Source organism: Falco peregrinus, chromosome 8 (assembly GCF_023634155.1).
Source record: "Falco peregrinus isolate bFalPer1 chromosome 8, bFalPer1.pri, whole genome shotgun sequence".
Lineage (NCBI taxonomy): Eukaryota > Metazoa > Chordata > Aves > Falconiformes > Falconidae > Falco > Falco peregrinus.
Window position 1 is genome coordinate 26121350 of NC_073728.1, and position 15732 is coordinate 26137081.

A 15732-nucleotide genomic window follows, 5' to 3' on the forward strand; every position below is an offset into this window, starting at 1 on the left:
TGGCAGGATTCAGTGCTTTCCTCCTAGGAGCATGGGGGACATGGTAGATCCCCATCAGAGACCCTCCTAGTGCGGGCACAAGACCCACAGAGGGGAATGGCAGGACCTGGGGGGAGCCTGTGCAGCTTTTAATGGGCTTCTTGGGGCCTGATGGTGAGGAAGGGCTGGACCAGGAGGGCAGTGGAATGCTGTGCTGGGAAGGAACAAGCGTAGGCAGGAGGGCACACTGGAGCTGGAGGATGCTGCTGGTGAGGGTGCTCCAAGCTCCAACACCCAATACCCTGTGTACCACAAAAGGCGTGGGTGGAACCTGGGCAGCTGGTAGTGTAACAGTGTCCAGTCTCCTGGCCATGGGTGGCTGTCACCAGGCCCTTGTGGTGGCAGCCCAGGGTGACACTTGCATTCCTGGCCACAAGGGCAGGTTACTCACCAACTCAAGTTAATGGCTAACCCTGGGGCAGCTCCTGTAGAAGGTGGAAGTTCAGCCATGTGAGGGCTGTGAGGACCCCTGAGGGGTGTAGGAGCCTGCCCCACCCACTCTGTGCCACAAACTGGGAGAAGTGTGGGGAGGCAGCAGCATGAATGGGGGCCACTGTGGTGCACCTGGTGCCAGGAGCCCTGTGCTTGCATCCTGCTCCCTGCAGAAGATGTGCTCCTGGATGCTGAGCTGTTGCTTAGCCCTTCAGGTAAGGGGGGACCATGGTAAGCAGCCACAGAGATGGGGTGGTGGGGAGAGGGCCGAGATCCTTGCAGGTGGCAGGGTGGGGGCCGCATCCTGTCAGGCAAAGGACTCTGGCCATGGTGTGCTGGGAGGGGACTGTGCAGTGGTGGGCTCTGCCCAGGGGGGTATCAGTGAGCACGCATCCACTCAGGGAGGCCAGGCATGGGAGGGTTACAGCTCTGAGCGCCACAGGGAGTTGCAAACACCCTGTCTCTTCCCCGCACAGCACCTAGCCGTGCAGGCCTCCTTGCTCTGCATCTTCCACCTCCTCCTGCTGCCCACCCTGCCTGAGGAGCCATCCCACACCCAGGCCACCGGTGAACTGCTGGCGCGCAGCCTCTTTGCCTGTGGCATCTCCACGGTGCTGCAGACCACCCTGGGGAGCCGGTGAGCAAGGGGGACAAAAGGGGTGCAGCTGTTGCCAGGAGGAGGGTGATGCTGCGGCAGGGCATGCCTCTGCCCCCTCTTAGGCTGTGGGAAGACAGGCTTTGCTGGAGGTGGGAAGGGGCAGGAGGGCAACCCCTTGCCCTGCATCTCTGCACAGCTGTCCCCTCCCTGCCATTACTGCTTCTCCTGTCTCATGCATTCCTCTAGCAAAACTGCTGTACTTTCCCTCTAGCTCCTCGCTGCCTTATTACAGCATCACATGCAGCTCCTCCAGACCAGCTGGTGCCTGTGCTGCCCATGCCCCACGCAGGGCCTGGGTGTGTGCTTTGGCAAAGCCCCTGACCTCTGTGCACATCCCATGTGGTTCTGCTTGGGATGTACTCGGGTACATTTGGGACATGGGGTGACATCTGGCCACTTTGGGGTTCTCATCTCCTTCCTTTCCCACGCCTTGCTCCTCCTGCAGCCAGGGCTTTGGGAGCATCCCTGTCCCCTTTCCTCCCTAATGTGCCTTTGCTGTCCCTTCCCCAGGCTGCCACTGGTTCAAATCCCATCGTTCGAGTACCTGATCCCTGCCATAGTGCTGAGTTCCCACCTGTCCCTTGGTGCCACTGTGGACAGGAATGGTGAGTGCAGCCCTGGAGACTGCATCCCACAGGACCTGGGCCATGCTAGTGCTAGGGGAACAGCAGTGCTGAGGTGCATGGAGTAGGGATGGGGGGGTAGTAAGGGATCCCACCTGCTGGCCCCTCTGGTGATAGTGCACAGCACCCTACTTGCCCCTGAGCTCGCCTGCAACACATCTGGTCACCTCCCTAGGGTCAGTACGTAAGGGGACAGGGATGCTGGCACACTGGCCCTTCTCCAGCTAGCAGCCTCTGTGCTGCATGCTCTTGGACTCAGCTCCAGGAGCCCAGCATCCATCCGTGTGCATCATATCCTTCCAAAATTCCCTTCCAGGCACAGCCATGGTCAGCATGTGCCCTACACCACACTGCACTGTTGCAGGGGGCCGAGCTGCCTCGCTGCAAGAGGTGAGTGCTCCTGAGCTGGGGGTCCCTGTCCTCCTGCTCCACCAGAATCCTTGTTGCCACCTGCATCCCTGCACACCTAGTCCCTTTTCCAGCCCTCCTGGGGATTGCCGTGAATGTGGGGACACGTCTCCATTGCAAAGGCAATGAGGATTGTGGTGAATGTGAGTGCATGTGTTCCCCTGAGCTTGGGCGTGAGTGCAGCACAGGGAACAAGTGATGCTACTGGGGTGGTAGGAGTGTGGCCAAGGGAAGGTGTTGGGTTGATCTCCATGGGTCCCATTCTTTCCTCCTGCAGGTCTCTGGAGCCGTGCTGGTCTCTGGGCTGTTTCAGCTGGTGCTGGGAGTGTCCGGTGTGTGCGGGTGGGCAGCCCAGCACTGTGGGCCCATGGTCCTGGCCCCCAGCCTCTCCATCATTGGGCTGTCTGCATACAAGGAGGCTGCTTTTTTCTGCTCCACTAACTGGGGGGTAGCACTGCTGTACGTGACCCCAGGGGCCACACCGGTGTGCAGCCCCTGGGGCTTCCCTGTGTCATGGGGATAGGAATGGGGCACAGTATGCATTTAGGGCCCTATTGCCGTGATGTTGTATGGTGACCTGTGCTCCCTTTCCCAGGTTCATGGTCCTTGCTGTTACCTTCTCCCAGCACGTGGGATCCTGTCGCCTGCCCTTCTGTGCCTGGCCCCAGGCTTGGGGGGTCTGCATGGGGCTGTCTGTCCCCACCCTTCGCATGTTCTCGGTACCATGGGTTGTCTGCCCCTCTCCCTCTGCTGAGCCCAGGCTTTTCTTTGAGTCTGGCTCTTTGGTGTGGGGTTAGGTGGGACCTGGTGGCCATGGAACAGAGCTGGGTGCTGGGAGCAAAGACAGGGGTGAGAAGTCCTGGTGCAGCTCCCAGGGCTCCATGGGCACTGCTGAGGGATTGCGAGGGGACCTGTGCTTGAGAGTGTTGGAGCACCAGAGCCTGGGATGCTCACTGCAGGGGTAAAGGGGGATGTGGCACAGCCTTTTGAAAGAGGTGACGGGACAAGGACCCGTCCGGTCTGGGGCACAGCAGACGGGGCGCTGGCCAGGGCATGTGGGGAGGAGGGTCCCCTGCTGAGGGTTCCCTTGCTGCCTTGCAGGTACTGCTTCCATTTGCTGGTGTCGGCACCCTCTGTGCCATCCTCAGCCACCTCCACATCCCCTGGGAATCACTGGACCTGGACATGGCACAGCTGTCCTGGGCTAACAGCACCTTTCATGCCCCTTGGGTCCGCATCCCCTATGCAGGTGGGGGACGGCAGGGCTGGGTCAACCATCCACCTTCTGCCAGGGCCTCTATCATCTGTCCCTTCTCTCTCTGCTGCAGGTGAGTGGGGGTGGCCACTGCTCACCCCTCGGGCATTGGCAGTGGGCATCGCCATGGCCATCAGCTGCAGCGTGAACTCAGTGGGCTGCTACGTGCTGTGCGGGAGGCTGCTGCGAGCTCCCCAGCTGCCCCCCTATGCCTGCAACCGGGGGCTCTGCACAGAAGGGCTGGGCAGCCTCTTGGCAGGGCTGCTGGGCACCCCGGGAGGCACGGCTGCCAGCATCGCCAACGCCTGTGCCACTGGCCTCACACAGGTATGCCCAGGGTGGGGGAGGAAGGTTGGCAGGGGATGAGGAGGCAATGGAACAGGAGGTGTGGGGGACCTGCAGTACCCAGGCTGTCACTGAGCCAGCACTGGGAAAGGCAGGTCTGTATGGCAGAATGGGGGGGGGCAGAGTAGAGGGTGATGCTCCCCACTCTTGCTTTCCCGTCCTTCTTTCTGCCAGGCTGGATCTCGCCTCTCAGTGCAAGTAAGCGCACTGGTGTGCGTGGTGCTGGGCATGTCCCCGAGGCTGGCAGGGCTTCTCACCCGCATCCCACTGGCTGTTCATGGTGGGTACCGGGTCCTTCACCCACACTGTGGTGCCCACAGCCTGCCTGGCTCTGCCTGACTCCTGGCCCTCACAGGAGGGGTGCTTTGTGTCACCTACGCCGTGGCTGTGGGTATGGGCATCTCCTACTTCCAGTATGTGGACATTGACTCAGGAAGGAACATCTTCATCGTCGGTTTCACCATGTTCATGGCGCTGCTGGTGCCGCGGTGGTTCAGTGCAGCTCCAGCTCACCTGGCCACAGGTAGTGGGGACATTCCCCAGGCAAGGCAAAGGCTCGGGCTCAGTGGCATGGTGACCACACATCTCTGATGTCCTGGGAGGCTGGGTTAGCTCACAGCAGTGGGCAGTTCCCTCTCCAACCCCTGGATCTGTCATGGCAGCTCCGGCCTCTTCCCCGCCACTGGGCTGGGATGTCCTGAGTGATTCTGGCACTGTCTCTGCAGGCTGGGTGCCCCTGGACCTCCTCTTCCTCTCCCTGCTCATGGTGCCTGTCTTCTTAACTGGCTTCTTGTCATTTTTCCTGGAGAACACTGTCTCAGGTGAGGGGGTGCTCTAGGTGCTCTGCCTACATGAGCTCCTGCTCTGAGGGCTGCATCTGGCTATGGGACTGTCCCCAAACTGCCAGCTCTGCCTCCAGGAAGTTCTGCTGAGAGTCCCGGGGTTGGTGTGGGCTGGGAGGGTGCAGCTGGAGGAAGGGGCTTGCGTCTCGCTGCCCATTGCCCTGCTTGCAGGAACCCTGGAGGAGCGAGGGCTGCTCTCAGAGCTGGTGCTGTGGAAAGCCAGGACAGGCAGTTGCCACTCCAATGGAGAGAGAGGAGAAGCCAGCCAGGCATATGGGCTCCCTGCTGGCTGAAGAGGCTGCTGCCATCTTCCTGCAAAGCCTTCCCCTGCTGCTTCCTCTGCCTAGGGAGTGAGGAAGAGGAGGAGAAGGAGGAAGAAGAGGAGGGCAGCCATGCCACAGAGGTGGGCACTGCTGCCCCAGGAGAAGGGACACACCTGCTCCCCAAACCTGGCTCAGGGGAGCCGCAGCTGGCCAGGAGGCTGAGTGAGATGGAGATGCCTGCATGGCACACCATGGCTTGACCCCATGGCATGGTGACACCTCATGGGGCAATGGGGCTGTGCCCCCAAGGCAGCTTGCAAGCCACTTTGTTCCTTGTTTCTGAAGCCCCCATGGACTGGAGGGACCTGTGCTTCCACGCTCCCAGCACAAATCCCATTTCCCTGCTTGGGAGCAAGCTATAAAAACTTTCAACCAACTCTGCCTTTTCTAGGGCTTTCCTTTCCAGCTGGGATTTGCCTAGGAGCTGCTAGCCTACCCTCCCTTGATGCCCTGAGGACTGCGGCTGTAGAGGCTGTAGCCACCTGGTGCTACAGCAGCTGGGGATGTCCATACCCCTAAAACCCGCCATCACCCTGTGGACGTGGCTGGGGAAGGGACCGGTGCTTTGGCCAGCCCCAGTGGGCTGTTGCCCCAGGCTCTGCTCACCCCCTGGCACTGTGCTCATGGAGGGCTGCCTGTCCACCTCCTCCCTGCCATGTCCCAGCTGTGTCCATGGCCCCTTGATGTCCATGGCACCAGGTGTATACTAATGCCCTGGCTGTGGCGCATCAGGATGCCCCAAGCTGGGGGCGCAGCTCAGCTCAGTTCTTCAAAGCAGTGAACCCCTTTTCACCTGTAGTGGATGAGTCCTAGCTCCCCACTTAGATGTCCCTTAGGTATTGCTGTTGTTGCTAAACCAACCAGCAGTGGGAAGAAAACATCACCTTTGACCCCTGTAATTAAGCTCAGTGCCTGGGTTGTTTCCCACTGTGGGCTGGTTACATCAGCTGCAGCAGAGCCTGCACCAGCCTTGCTCACTGCTCCAGTGTTGACAGCAGATCAGAGTCCATGGCCAGGGCCCTGTGCTGCCTCCACCAGTCTGAACTGGCCTGCAGAAGCCCAGGAGGGGGGTAGGAAAGTCTGGGGCTTTGCAGCCCTTGGGTGATGCAAGCTAGCCCTGGGTGCAAGCTTGGAGGAAGGATGGACTTGGGCTGGGAAGACAATGGAGCTGGTCCAATGGAGTGACGTGCTCAGGCTGGACCACAGCTCCACGTTGTGGTTGCCCATTCCACCTGGCTGCAAGGAGCTCCACAACACCCAGGAACACTCAGAGGTGGCTGCAGCATGGGGTAGACATGATGCCACTGTGCGGACAGGTCCCCAGGGGTGAGCCCCCTTTCCCCAGCTGCCTGTGATCCCCACAGCTGCACCCACTGGGCACAGCATATAATGCACAGCCCAGCCAGCACCCCACCTGGGCCCTGCACCCTAACCTGGCCCTGTGCTCCAGCTGTGCTCAAAGCCCAGCTGTGTCCTGCACCCCAAACCCTCCTGCACCCTAACCTGGCCATGCAACCCACTTGGTCCTGCAGCTCAAAGCCCCTGCCTGCTGCTGCTGCCCCTGCCACCCCCCTTGGGATGCACACTTGCTGGGGTGACGCACAGACACACACATGGACACAGATACACACTCTCTCTCTCTCCCAGCTCTGACCCAAAAGTGGCTGCAGCCTGCACACTAGGAGAAGGGGTCAGTCGGGGTGTGAATAGTGTCCAAATGGGGGGCTCAGAGGCAGTGCAGGGGCGGAGGGTAGTTTGTGGGTGCAGGGTGGATGTCCTCAGTGCATGGGGTGCAGGCGGGGGATCACAATCAGCGAGTGGGGGGTGGGATGGTCAGTACCCAGGGCAAGGACGCGGCTGTCCTCACCGTGGAGGAGGCTGGAGGGGCACGGTGCCCACAGCCGTGTTCTGTGGTGCCTTGAGCCCTGTCCCCGGGCATGAGACACACAGGCACCTGCAGCCCCCGCTCCATGGGGCTCGCTGGGGTGCAGCAGCCAGGTCCCACAGCATGCCCTGGGCCGTGCCTGCACGGGCACCCTGCGGCTGCTGGGGCAGTACGCAGGAATAAGCAGGGTGCCCCGGGCTGCTGCTGCTGCCTCTCCAGGCTGTGCTGTGTCTGCAGCCCGAGGCACTTGCACCAGAACGTTTCATAACGGGAGCAAACACAACGCAAAGCCTTCAGGCATTCAGTCCCTATCGCTTTGCACAGTGTCTTGGACGTGGCACCTCCTGTGACACCCGGGGATGCTCGAGAGGGATACGCCAGGGGATCCTCACTAGCAGGCAAGGGAGCAGGAGCTCCTCGGGCGCTGCAGTAGCGACGGCTGCAGCTGTCCCCCCGCGGATGTCGGGCGCCGTGAGGCGCTGCACATCCCGGCGTGCCCGGCCCCGCAGCCGCGGAAGAGCACAGCATGCCGGGAGTCGTAGTGCGGAGCGCTAGTAGTGCGGCCCCGCACCGATCGCTCCGCAAAGCCCCTCGCCCCGCAGCCTCCGGCCCACCTGCTCCTTTTGCCCTCGGGTAACTACGCGGCTCCGCAGAGCCCCGGTCCTTCGGGCACCCCGGGGACGGTGGGTCTCCGGGTGTTTGCAGGAGGCGGGGAGCCTGGCGCCGGGAAGGGCAGGAAGCGGCAGGCGCAGCGGCTGGCGGGGACGGCCGCGAAAAAGTGGGGCAGCTTAAATGTTAATTTGGACGTGGAGGTCTTGCTGTTATGGCAGCCAGCACCGTCTGACGCCGGGAAGGCAGCAGTTACGTTGCCGTGCATGTGCTGGTGCATTCGGGGTGCTGATTGTGAGCTGGGGTAGGAACTGCCCCGCACAGAGCTCCCCCAAATGCACACCCCAGCAGAGCTGCGTGCATGTGCAGGGATGTGTGTGACCAGGGCTGGCTGAGCATCCTCACCTCAGTGCTACAAGGTGGGGCTGGCGTCATGAAAGGGCTGGCAGGGACCAAGTCTCTCTGTGAGACCACACTAGGGACCAGGGTCTTCCTGGGTGGGCGGTGAGGCAGAGACCTGATTGCTTTCTTGCAGATGGAAGGCTCAGAGGAGCTGGAGAGAAGCCTCCTGACACAGCCCTGGGCTTCTGTCTGCTTTGGTGAGTCCACTTTTCTTGCCAAAGCGTCCTTCAGGGATACTGGCTACATCCTGCTGATCTCCGACCTCAGCAGCGTCTGGTACGAAAGTGCAGACGCTGAGGCTGTGGGACAAAGGTCCAAGGTGAGTGTCTGGAAAGTCCAGGGACCTCCTTTTCTCCTCACAGCAGCTGACATCCCAGTATAAACTGCTTGGTGACACAATGGCTGTTTGATCCGACAAGGTTTGAGTGCAAACACCTGGCCCGGGAAGTCCCTGGGCAGCTTTGCCCAAGCACTGTTACCCCAGACGGCTAAGCACCCTCCTCCTGGGAGAGCGGGCCAGGCTATTTAGCATGCCCAGGGCGGCCAGGGGCTGCGTGCTGAGGCTGGCACACTCGTTTCACTTGCGGGCTGGATGGGCAGCTGTTTTCTCCAGGACCACTGTACTGAGGAGCTTGAAACAAGGCTGCCTTCCCGGTGATGGAGAGACTCCTGTTCATGTTCTTAGCCAGGCACAGGCTCCCATGGGTTGTCCTGCCAACATGTCCTCCAAGACACATGGGGACATGCCTCATCCCCTCACCCTAGCCTGTGTGCCCAGGCGCCCACGTGCCACCCCTGTGTGCCGTCTCCCTCTGTCACAGAGTGGCTGTGCTGGGTGGCTGGTAGCAGGACGGGTGGGCATGTGGTGCAGCCATCACCCAGCTCTGCATTTTAGCTGAGCTGTGACAGCTCTCAGCCAGCCTATGACACTCATGGTGGCATGTGGGGCAGATGTGCTAGTGGAGACCTTTGCACCCTGCCCACCACTCAGACCCTCTTGGGCTGGTAGGGCAGGGGAGCCTTCCCAGCTCAGCTGGCCTGGGAGATCCAGTGGGGAATGCCCTGTTGTGAGGCTGGGAGCCAAGGCCCAGTGACGGCTTTTTCAGCACTGGGACACGCAAAAGTAGTTTGGCTCCTTCTATGCTGGAGTTTCTGCTGCGTTTTTTCCCAGTGCCAAGCTCCCTGGAGTGTTGCTGTACCCCTAACCTTGTATTTCGCCAGGAGCTGAACAAGCGGCTGATGGTCCCTGTGCCTGCCTTCCTGCACCGCCTGTGCAACCTGATGTGCCCCTTGCTGGCAGGAAAGCCAGACACTGCCACCTCCTTCTCCTGCCACCGCACTGCCAGTGGCCTCAGCCTGCACATGAAGAGCGAGCTCTCGGGACTGCCCTTCTACTGGGACTTCCACTGCTGTCCTGCTCCTGTGGAGATGGTGAGCAAACCTGCAGAGAATCTAGGATGGGGGTCAGCCAAAATTAAGTATTGTCTCCTAATGCTGGGAGGCTTTTGGGTGGTGTTGGGCTGTACTGGTGGCTGTAGGATGCCTGGCTCTGCCTGCTGTCCCTCCCGAGGTTCAGTGTCCCTGTTTCTTCCCATTGAGGATTTGGCACCTTGTTCGGTGCCTCCCAGTGAGGCAGGGATGGCCCAGCGCGTGCTGCTGCCAGGGCAGCAGGGAGATGCCCACTTTGGGATGATGCCCCACCAGTGCCCCGCATAGCAGAGTGATGCTGTTCTCCACAGGTGCGCACCATGAAGCGGGACACAGAGCGGCAGGTACCCCAAAAGCACCCGCAGCCCATCTGTTGCAACAGAGGGTATCAAAGCAGGGTCTCCCTGGCTTTTAAGAGGCTGCTCTTACCCTGGGGTTGCCTAACATTTTGAGCCTCGGGAAGCAGCCCCCGGAGCCCGGTGTCGCAGGCTGAGCACCCGGGGCAGCACCTCGGCCGGAGCCGCGGCAGGCGGGAGGGGCGCTGCGGGCCCAGGGCTCCCCGGGCCGCCCCTCGCCCCCGCCGCCGCCCGCCGGGCCCTGCGGCCCTGCGCGCACCAGAGGGCGCCCGGCACCCGCCGTAACCGCCTTGGCGGGAGCCTCCGGCGGCAGCCCCGGCCCCGGGCGAGCCCCGCGGCTCCGCTGCCGCGGCAGGCAGCGCCCTGCAGCCCCGCCACCCCCCCTCCCGCCGGGTCCTGCCACGAGGCACGTCCCCTCTCCCCCCGCCGCGAGCCTGGGCATCACCGGGAGGAGTGCTGCGCCCCCCCCGCTGCCGTGGGGGTGTCTGTCCTCGCTCTCAAGGTGGAACTGGGGAGCACATAAACTCGGGGTCCCGGCTCGGCTCGTCTTAGGGGCTTGCTGTCCTTCCCTGGGCAAGAAGCATGGCGGCTGAGCTGAGGAGATGCACGGCCGGAGCTCTCGGCTGGTACCCGCTCCTCTCCTGCTTGGAAACGCACTGGGTGTCTGCAGGGCAAGTGGGAAGCAGCTGCGCTGCGAGTGGCTGGTGTGGATGCGGGAATGGCAGCCGGCTCTGCCCTGCTAAGCTCGACTCAGCAGCCGGCCAGGGGCTCCAAGCAGGCACAGAGCCCGCCTGGCAAATCGCTGCTTGCCCTGTCCCTGCTCCGCAGGGGCCGGTGCCCTCTGAGGGCTTGGGTGGGTGATGGCCGTCACCTCTGTGGCTCGTGCTTGGGGGTGAGCAGAGCGTGGAGCCCACTGTGGGCTCATCGCAGGAGCGAGAAGGCTTCACGAGCGATGCTGGGTTTGCTGCCCTCTCACCTTGGGGCTCAGCCTGGCCACAAATACAAGGGGCATGCTGGGGCAGGAGGATCCCAAACACCCTCCCAGGGGCTGTGGGAGGTGATGGGAAGGAGGCTGCTTCATGTGCCTGGTGGGCCAGGGTGGCCCAGCCAGGCTCCAGGGCAAGGGACGTGCCCAGGGCTCTGCATGGGGCTTGTACAGCCATAACCTAAGGGCAGGCACCAGTGGGCTGCGATGGGGACTTGCAGCCTGCATGAGTCCTGCGCATTGGCATCCCTTCTGCTTTTGATCTCACCTCCCTGGGAAAGTCTCTCCTGTTCCTCAAGCCACGGTTTGACATCTTGGTTCCCTGTTCCTGTTGCCTGTGCAGGAATACACCGTGGGGTGCACAGAGCTGTGGGGAGGGCCGGGGTGGCACATGGGGAACTCTCTGCCTCCTGCTGCACCCAAATGGCTGGTGGAGCACTGCCTACCCCTGTGTCCTGTCCCTAGCTGTGAAAGGATGGAGCTGGGATGGAGGGATGTGTCCCACAGCACCTAGCTTCCCTTCTCCCAGCTTACATTTTTGACTGCTTCCCACTGGATTTGGGTGGGACATGGGGTGTCTTGGGGAACCCTATGTGACCTGGGATGCAGCTTTTGCTAGGGCCTTGCTGGCTGCCCTGCTTTGACCGCTCTATGGACAGCTGTGCACCTCCCTGGACCTTTCCTGGAGCGTTTCTCCTCCATCCTAGGTGTCCCATCACCTTGTGCAGCCCCTAATTCGGATGAGCCTGGTGCTGCAGTACCAGGTGCAAGAACTGACTTCTCTGCTGCTCCAAAAGGATGCTGAGATCGAAGACTACAGGGAGAGTGGGGCTGCTCTCAGCAGAGGTGAGAAGGGGTGCCTGGGGCCAAGAAAGGAGCAAGCAGGGAGCGAGCTTCCTCCTTAGTGCAGGGCTGGTGTGCTCTGCTCCCTCTGGCTACTACCCAGCCAGGCTTGTGTTTCATGTTCAGCCATGCCGGCAGCAAGGCAGTAGCCAGAAGGCTGGGGAGCATCCCCTGGGGAGAGCTGAGGGAGGAACGGCCCTTGACCGGTAGCTGGAGGAGTTTGGGAGTCGCCAATGGGCTCTCTGCTTTGCTGAGGGCCCCTGGCTGCTCCTCAGGAGCCAGCAGGGATGCCAGTGAGGGCTGGCCCTGGAGCGGTGTCGGGCTCCCTTCCCGAGTACGGTAGCTCACCAAGCACTTGGAGAGCAACCAGGGGCTACTGGCTTTCCCTGCCGTGGGAAGTGCAGCCATGTGTGTGGGCCCCTCTCCAGCGCCCAGCCCACCTTGCCATCCTGGGGGATGGGTGGGCAGAAGCCCCCTCGGGTAGGACGTCAGTCAGGACCTGCCTGGGGGAGCCACTTTGGAGGGGGAGGCATGTCCTCCACCCATGGAGGTTGTCTGAGCACTGTTTTTTTGATTGCCCCTTGCTAGTGCCATGCTCTGTCCTGCTGCCAGGGTAATACTTGCCCTTCTGCAGGAACATTGTCCCCCTGGGATGTGAGCTCTGATGAGGGTCAGCCCTAACTTATGTATTATGGCCAGGAAGGTGATGTTGCCTAGACCCCGTCCCACAGCAGGTACCCCACCACAGGAGCCTGGGTCTGCCCTGCAGCTGCACTAGACCTGTGTCAGCCGGGCGTGCTCCCCTCTCCCCCGCTGCGTGTTGACTCTGCAGGGCTTGAAGCCGTCAGGACAACCCAGTTTGGGTGCGTGGACTGATGCTGGTGGGCAGGCAGCCTCTCTTGTCCCTTGCCTGGGTGGGACAGGAAGCTGGGAGGAAGCTTAGCACCAGTGCTGTTAAGCAAAGCTGGGCAGGTGCTTCTCCAGACGACATCTTAGCAACGATGGGGGAAAATTAGTATTTTGAATGAAGTGCAGAGCAGAATGGGCCATAACAGGGGTTTGGCCCTGTCCTGCAAGAGGAGGACACAAGCTGGCTCACCCCTCTAGAAAAGCAGCTGGAGACAAGCAGTCCCCTGTCCCGCAGTGTTCAGACCCTGGTAGCTTTTTTAAGCTGTAAGATCTAGGAATGGCGCTGAGCATGTCCTGCCACTATCCCCTGCTCTTCTGTGCAGGAGGGTCTGGGACAAGTGTGGATGGGCTCTGGGCTCTGCTACCTAGCTGCTGTGTGCACCAGCAGGCTCAGCCTTATTCTCCCACCTCTCTGTGGTCCTTGCCTTCTGCTGACCAGGTGATGTGTCCCTAGCTCAAGACACCTGCTGGGCTCTCCCACTGGCTCTGATATGAGTGTGCTGGAGCTGTTCCCCTGCAGCCCCCTTGTTCCCTGGGCAGGGAAAGGGGAAGCTGGGGCGGGAGGTCTGGCCAGACCTGCCAGGGCTGATCACTGCTCTCCCTTGCAGACCGCCTGCGGACAGAGCCCTTCCAGGAGAAGACATTTCAGCAGAAATCCATGGCTGAGGTAAGGAGCGGTGCAAGTCCTCCCTCCTTTGGCAAAGGGTGGTGGGGAGCTGGCGCCAGGAGCCCCAGTGTGAGGTTTTCCAGGCTGCGTGGGGACACTGATGGGGTTGGCTGAACTTGCCTGGAGAGGGGTAATGCCCATGGGCTTTCCTATGTCCTCGTGTCCTTGCACCTCATCTGCAGGGTGAGCAGAGCTGGGGGCATGCCTGGCATGGCTGGATGGGGACATGGCACCATGTTTTGTCACCCTCTTGCTACTGGGAGTTGCCAGGGGTGCGAGCCAGGCTGGCTGCTCCATGGGAATATGCCATCACTGCGGCATCCTCACCTGCCTCCCACACTTGCTGTGGACCTGAAAAACTGATGCTGATGGCAGAGAGCAGGTGAATGAGGAGAGGCTATCTGCTCCTTTTGGTTGCTCCGCTGCTTTTGGGGGTGGCCTTGCAATGGCACACTGTGGGGACAAGTACCTTTCAGCCTGTTATCTGTGCCCTGCCCACCGCTTTCCCCTTGGCAAACTCAGCACTAAAATCAGGCATGTGCTTTGAAGAAACAGGCTGGAGGAGAGGGTCTTTCCTCTGATCCTTTTTTGTTACTGGAAATAATCACAGAAGCACTAAAATGATTCAAATCAATGTGGCAAGATGAGAAATGATTGATGCCCATCAGTGCAAAAAGACTCAGGATGCTTCAGAGTGTTCCTGTGCTCACTGTGTAGGCACAAGAGTGGGGAGCAGTGGTGTCTGCTGGGGACCAGGGAGTCAGCCGGGGTGTCTGTGGTGTCACACAGGCTTTGAGAGGACGTCGCTTTATGAGACACATGCTGATGCTCTTGCACAGCCAGCAATAAACAATCTGCAGAGTTTCTAAAAATTAGAAGTGATCCCTCTTTTACATGAGAGGCATTGCATCCAGCACAGGCAACTTTCGTTTCCCCTCGGTTATGATGGATAGAGATGAATTCACTGCTGGACTGCAACTTGGAGGTTGCCTAGGGACCGATGATCATGACCAGATTACATTCACCCTGGGCAAAGAAAAGACATTCCTGAACAGTAATTTATATCCTTCATGCTTTGAAAGGGCTAATTTCCCAAAGCAGGGGGAAAATTATGAGTGAAATCAGCTCAGAGGAAACATTTAGATAGAAAAATGTGAATGAAAATGGTGAGCTCTTTCAGAAGAATTTCAGAAGCCACAAAAAGCCACAATTCCACAATCAAGAAAGAGGGCAGTGCTGGCCAAGAGCCTGTTCTGGTTCAGCAGTGAAGTGAAGGCAGCAATTAGAAATAAAAGAGCAGTTTATAACAAATGGGAGAGTGGGAGTAGATAGCAATCAATATAAATTAGAAATTATGACGTGTAGAAAATGGGTAACAGAAGCTAAAGACATCAGGGAAAAATCATGGTGAAGGACAGAAGGAAAGGCTTTTATTTAGTGTAGTAGGAGAAAACCCCGAGCTCCCAGCAACGGGATAAGCTTCTTAGTAGATGGAGGTGGTAAGATGATTGATACTGGAGCAGACATGGCAGAAGCAGTTGGCAAATGTTTCAGTGCTATAGCTGGAAGGATGCAGGCAAATGTGCCAGGATTGGGGGATGATGAAGTGTGTCTTTGTCCAAGGGTCATCTGAACAACATCTGCTAAAGATGAACATCAGGCTTGAAACTGAGAGTCCTCCAAGAGCTGGTAGAGTGTGGGGCATGGGGGAAGGTGCTTGGTGATGCAGGGTGGGCAGGAGGGGAGTGACGCAGCCCTGCAAAGCCTTGCAAAAGCAGCTGGTGGGGAGCTCACCTGGCAGAGACTTAAAAGATGGGAGGGCAGCTGGTGCTGTGTGTCCTGAGGACAATCCAGGAGCAGTGTCCTGTGGCTGGGGCACCAGATGGGGAATGGGAGGGTTTTGGAGATGCTCCCCCTCTGCATCCCCTGGCAGCCAGGTCTGAGCACCAGCCGTGGAGGAGAGGCTGGTGGAGGGATGCAGCTGCGCGTTCAGTCTTCCTGGGGGGATCTGTCCTCTCTGCATTCATCCCATTGCTTTATAAACCCACTGATGATGCTTTTGGCCGATGCACCATCCTGCAGCAATGAGATGTGACATGTGAGCAGCTGCTGCCTTTGGTTTGCGTGTGGTGCCCTGTCATTCCTCCTGATGCCTCCTAGGTCTTGTGTTCGAGAGGAGCACCAAAGACGGCTTTGCAGCTCTCCACCACCAAAACTGGGTATTCACCCCAGTCTCCCCTCTCTTCCTGTAGCAAAGGGGTGGGCTGGATGATCTCGTTGTCTCTGGGCAGGTATTTCAGAGCCCCTGGTAAATTTAGTACTCCCTTTGCCAGCTCCAGAAAAGAGCAGCATGAAGGGCTGGGGTCCCTCGGGACATGCTGTGGGGAACTGGGAATGCTGCAACTGACTCCTGTGTCTGAGTTTTCAAAAAGACGCCGGACAATCAGCACGGAGTCGCAGGAATGAATTGAGGGCTGAGGAGAGAGCCTGGCATTGAGAGACTTGGAAGGGAAGAGCTCCGACTAGCTTATCAGGAAGAAAATTGAGAGGCGCCTTGATTACAGTGCGTGAGGGTCTTTACAAGGAGAAAATGCTGGTTAGTGAAGGGCTCTCTTTAATCTTGCGGAGAGCAGCGGAGCACAAGCCAGGCACCGGGAGCCAGAGCCAGGCAATTTCGAGCTAGGGCAGAGGCACTTGGGTTTGCTCCTGTGGACGATTAACGA

General features: G+C 59.7%; 2 protein-coding genes across 5 annotated transcripts in view; both read left to right on the forward strand.

Moving 5' to 3' along the window:
- The first annotated feature begins 522 nt into the window (after positions 1-522).
- SLC23A3 (solute carrier family 23 member 3) lies at positions 523-5301 on the forward strand. Its single transcript, XM_005234320.4, is given in 13 exon segments — positions 523-686; positions 948-1108; positions 1640-1734; positions 2069-2142; positions 2438-2619; positions 2756-2879; positions 3262-3409; positions 3489-3742; positions 3935-4040; positions 4116-4283; positions 4486-4581; positions 4774-4887; positions 4890-5301. Coding segments are annotated over 13 exon segments (1866 nt in total). The 5' UTR covers positions 523-578; the 3' UTR covers positions 5126-5301.
- A 2037-nt stretch (positions 5302-7338) lies between these two features.
- NHEJ1 (non-homologous end joining factor 1) overlaps positions 7339-15732 on the forward strand; it is a 44557-nt gene continuing 36163 nt past the window's right edge. Inside the window, exons 1-5 of one of the 4 annotated variants that reach the window (XM_027782322.2) lie at positions 7339-7443; positions 7955-8140; positions 9043-9252; positions 11298-11436; positions 12951-13009. In XM_027782322.2, coding sequence (XP_027638123.1) covers positions 7955-8140; positions 9043-9252; positions 11298-11436; positions 12951-13009 — 594 coding nt within the window. In that variant the 5' untranslated portion in view covers positions 7339-7443. Of the gene's footprint in view, positions 7494-7540; positions 7839-7954; positions 8141-9042; positions 9253-11297; positions 11437-12950; positions 13010-15732 lie in introns of those variants that run through there. The other 3 variants (XM_055812239.1, XM_055812238.1, XM_055812240.1) reach the window with 3 other exon arrangements.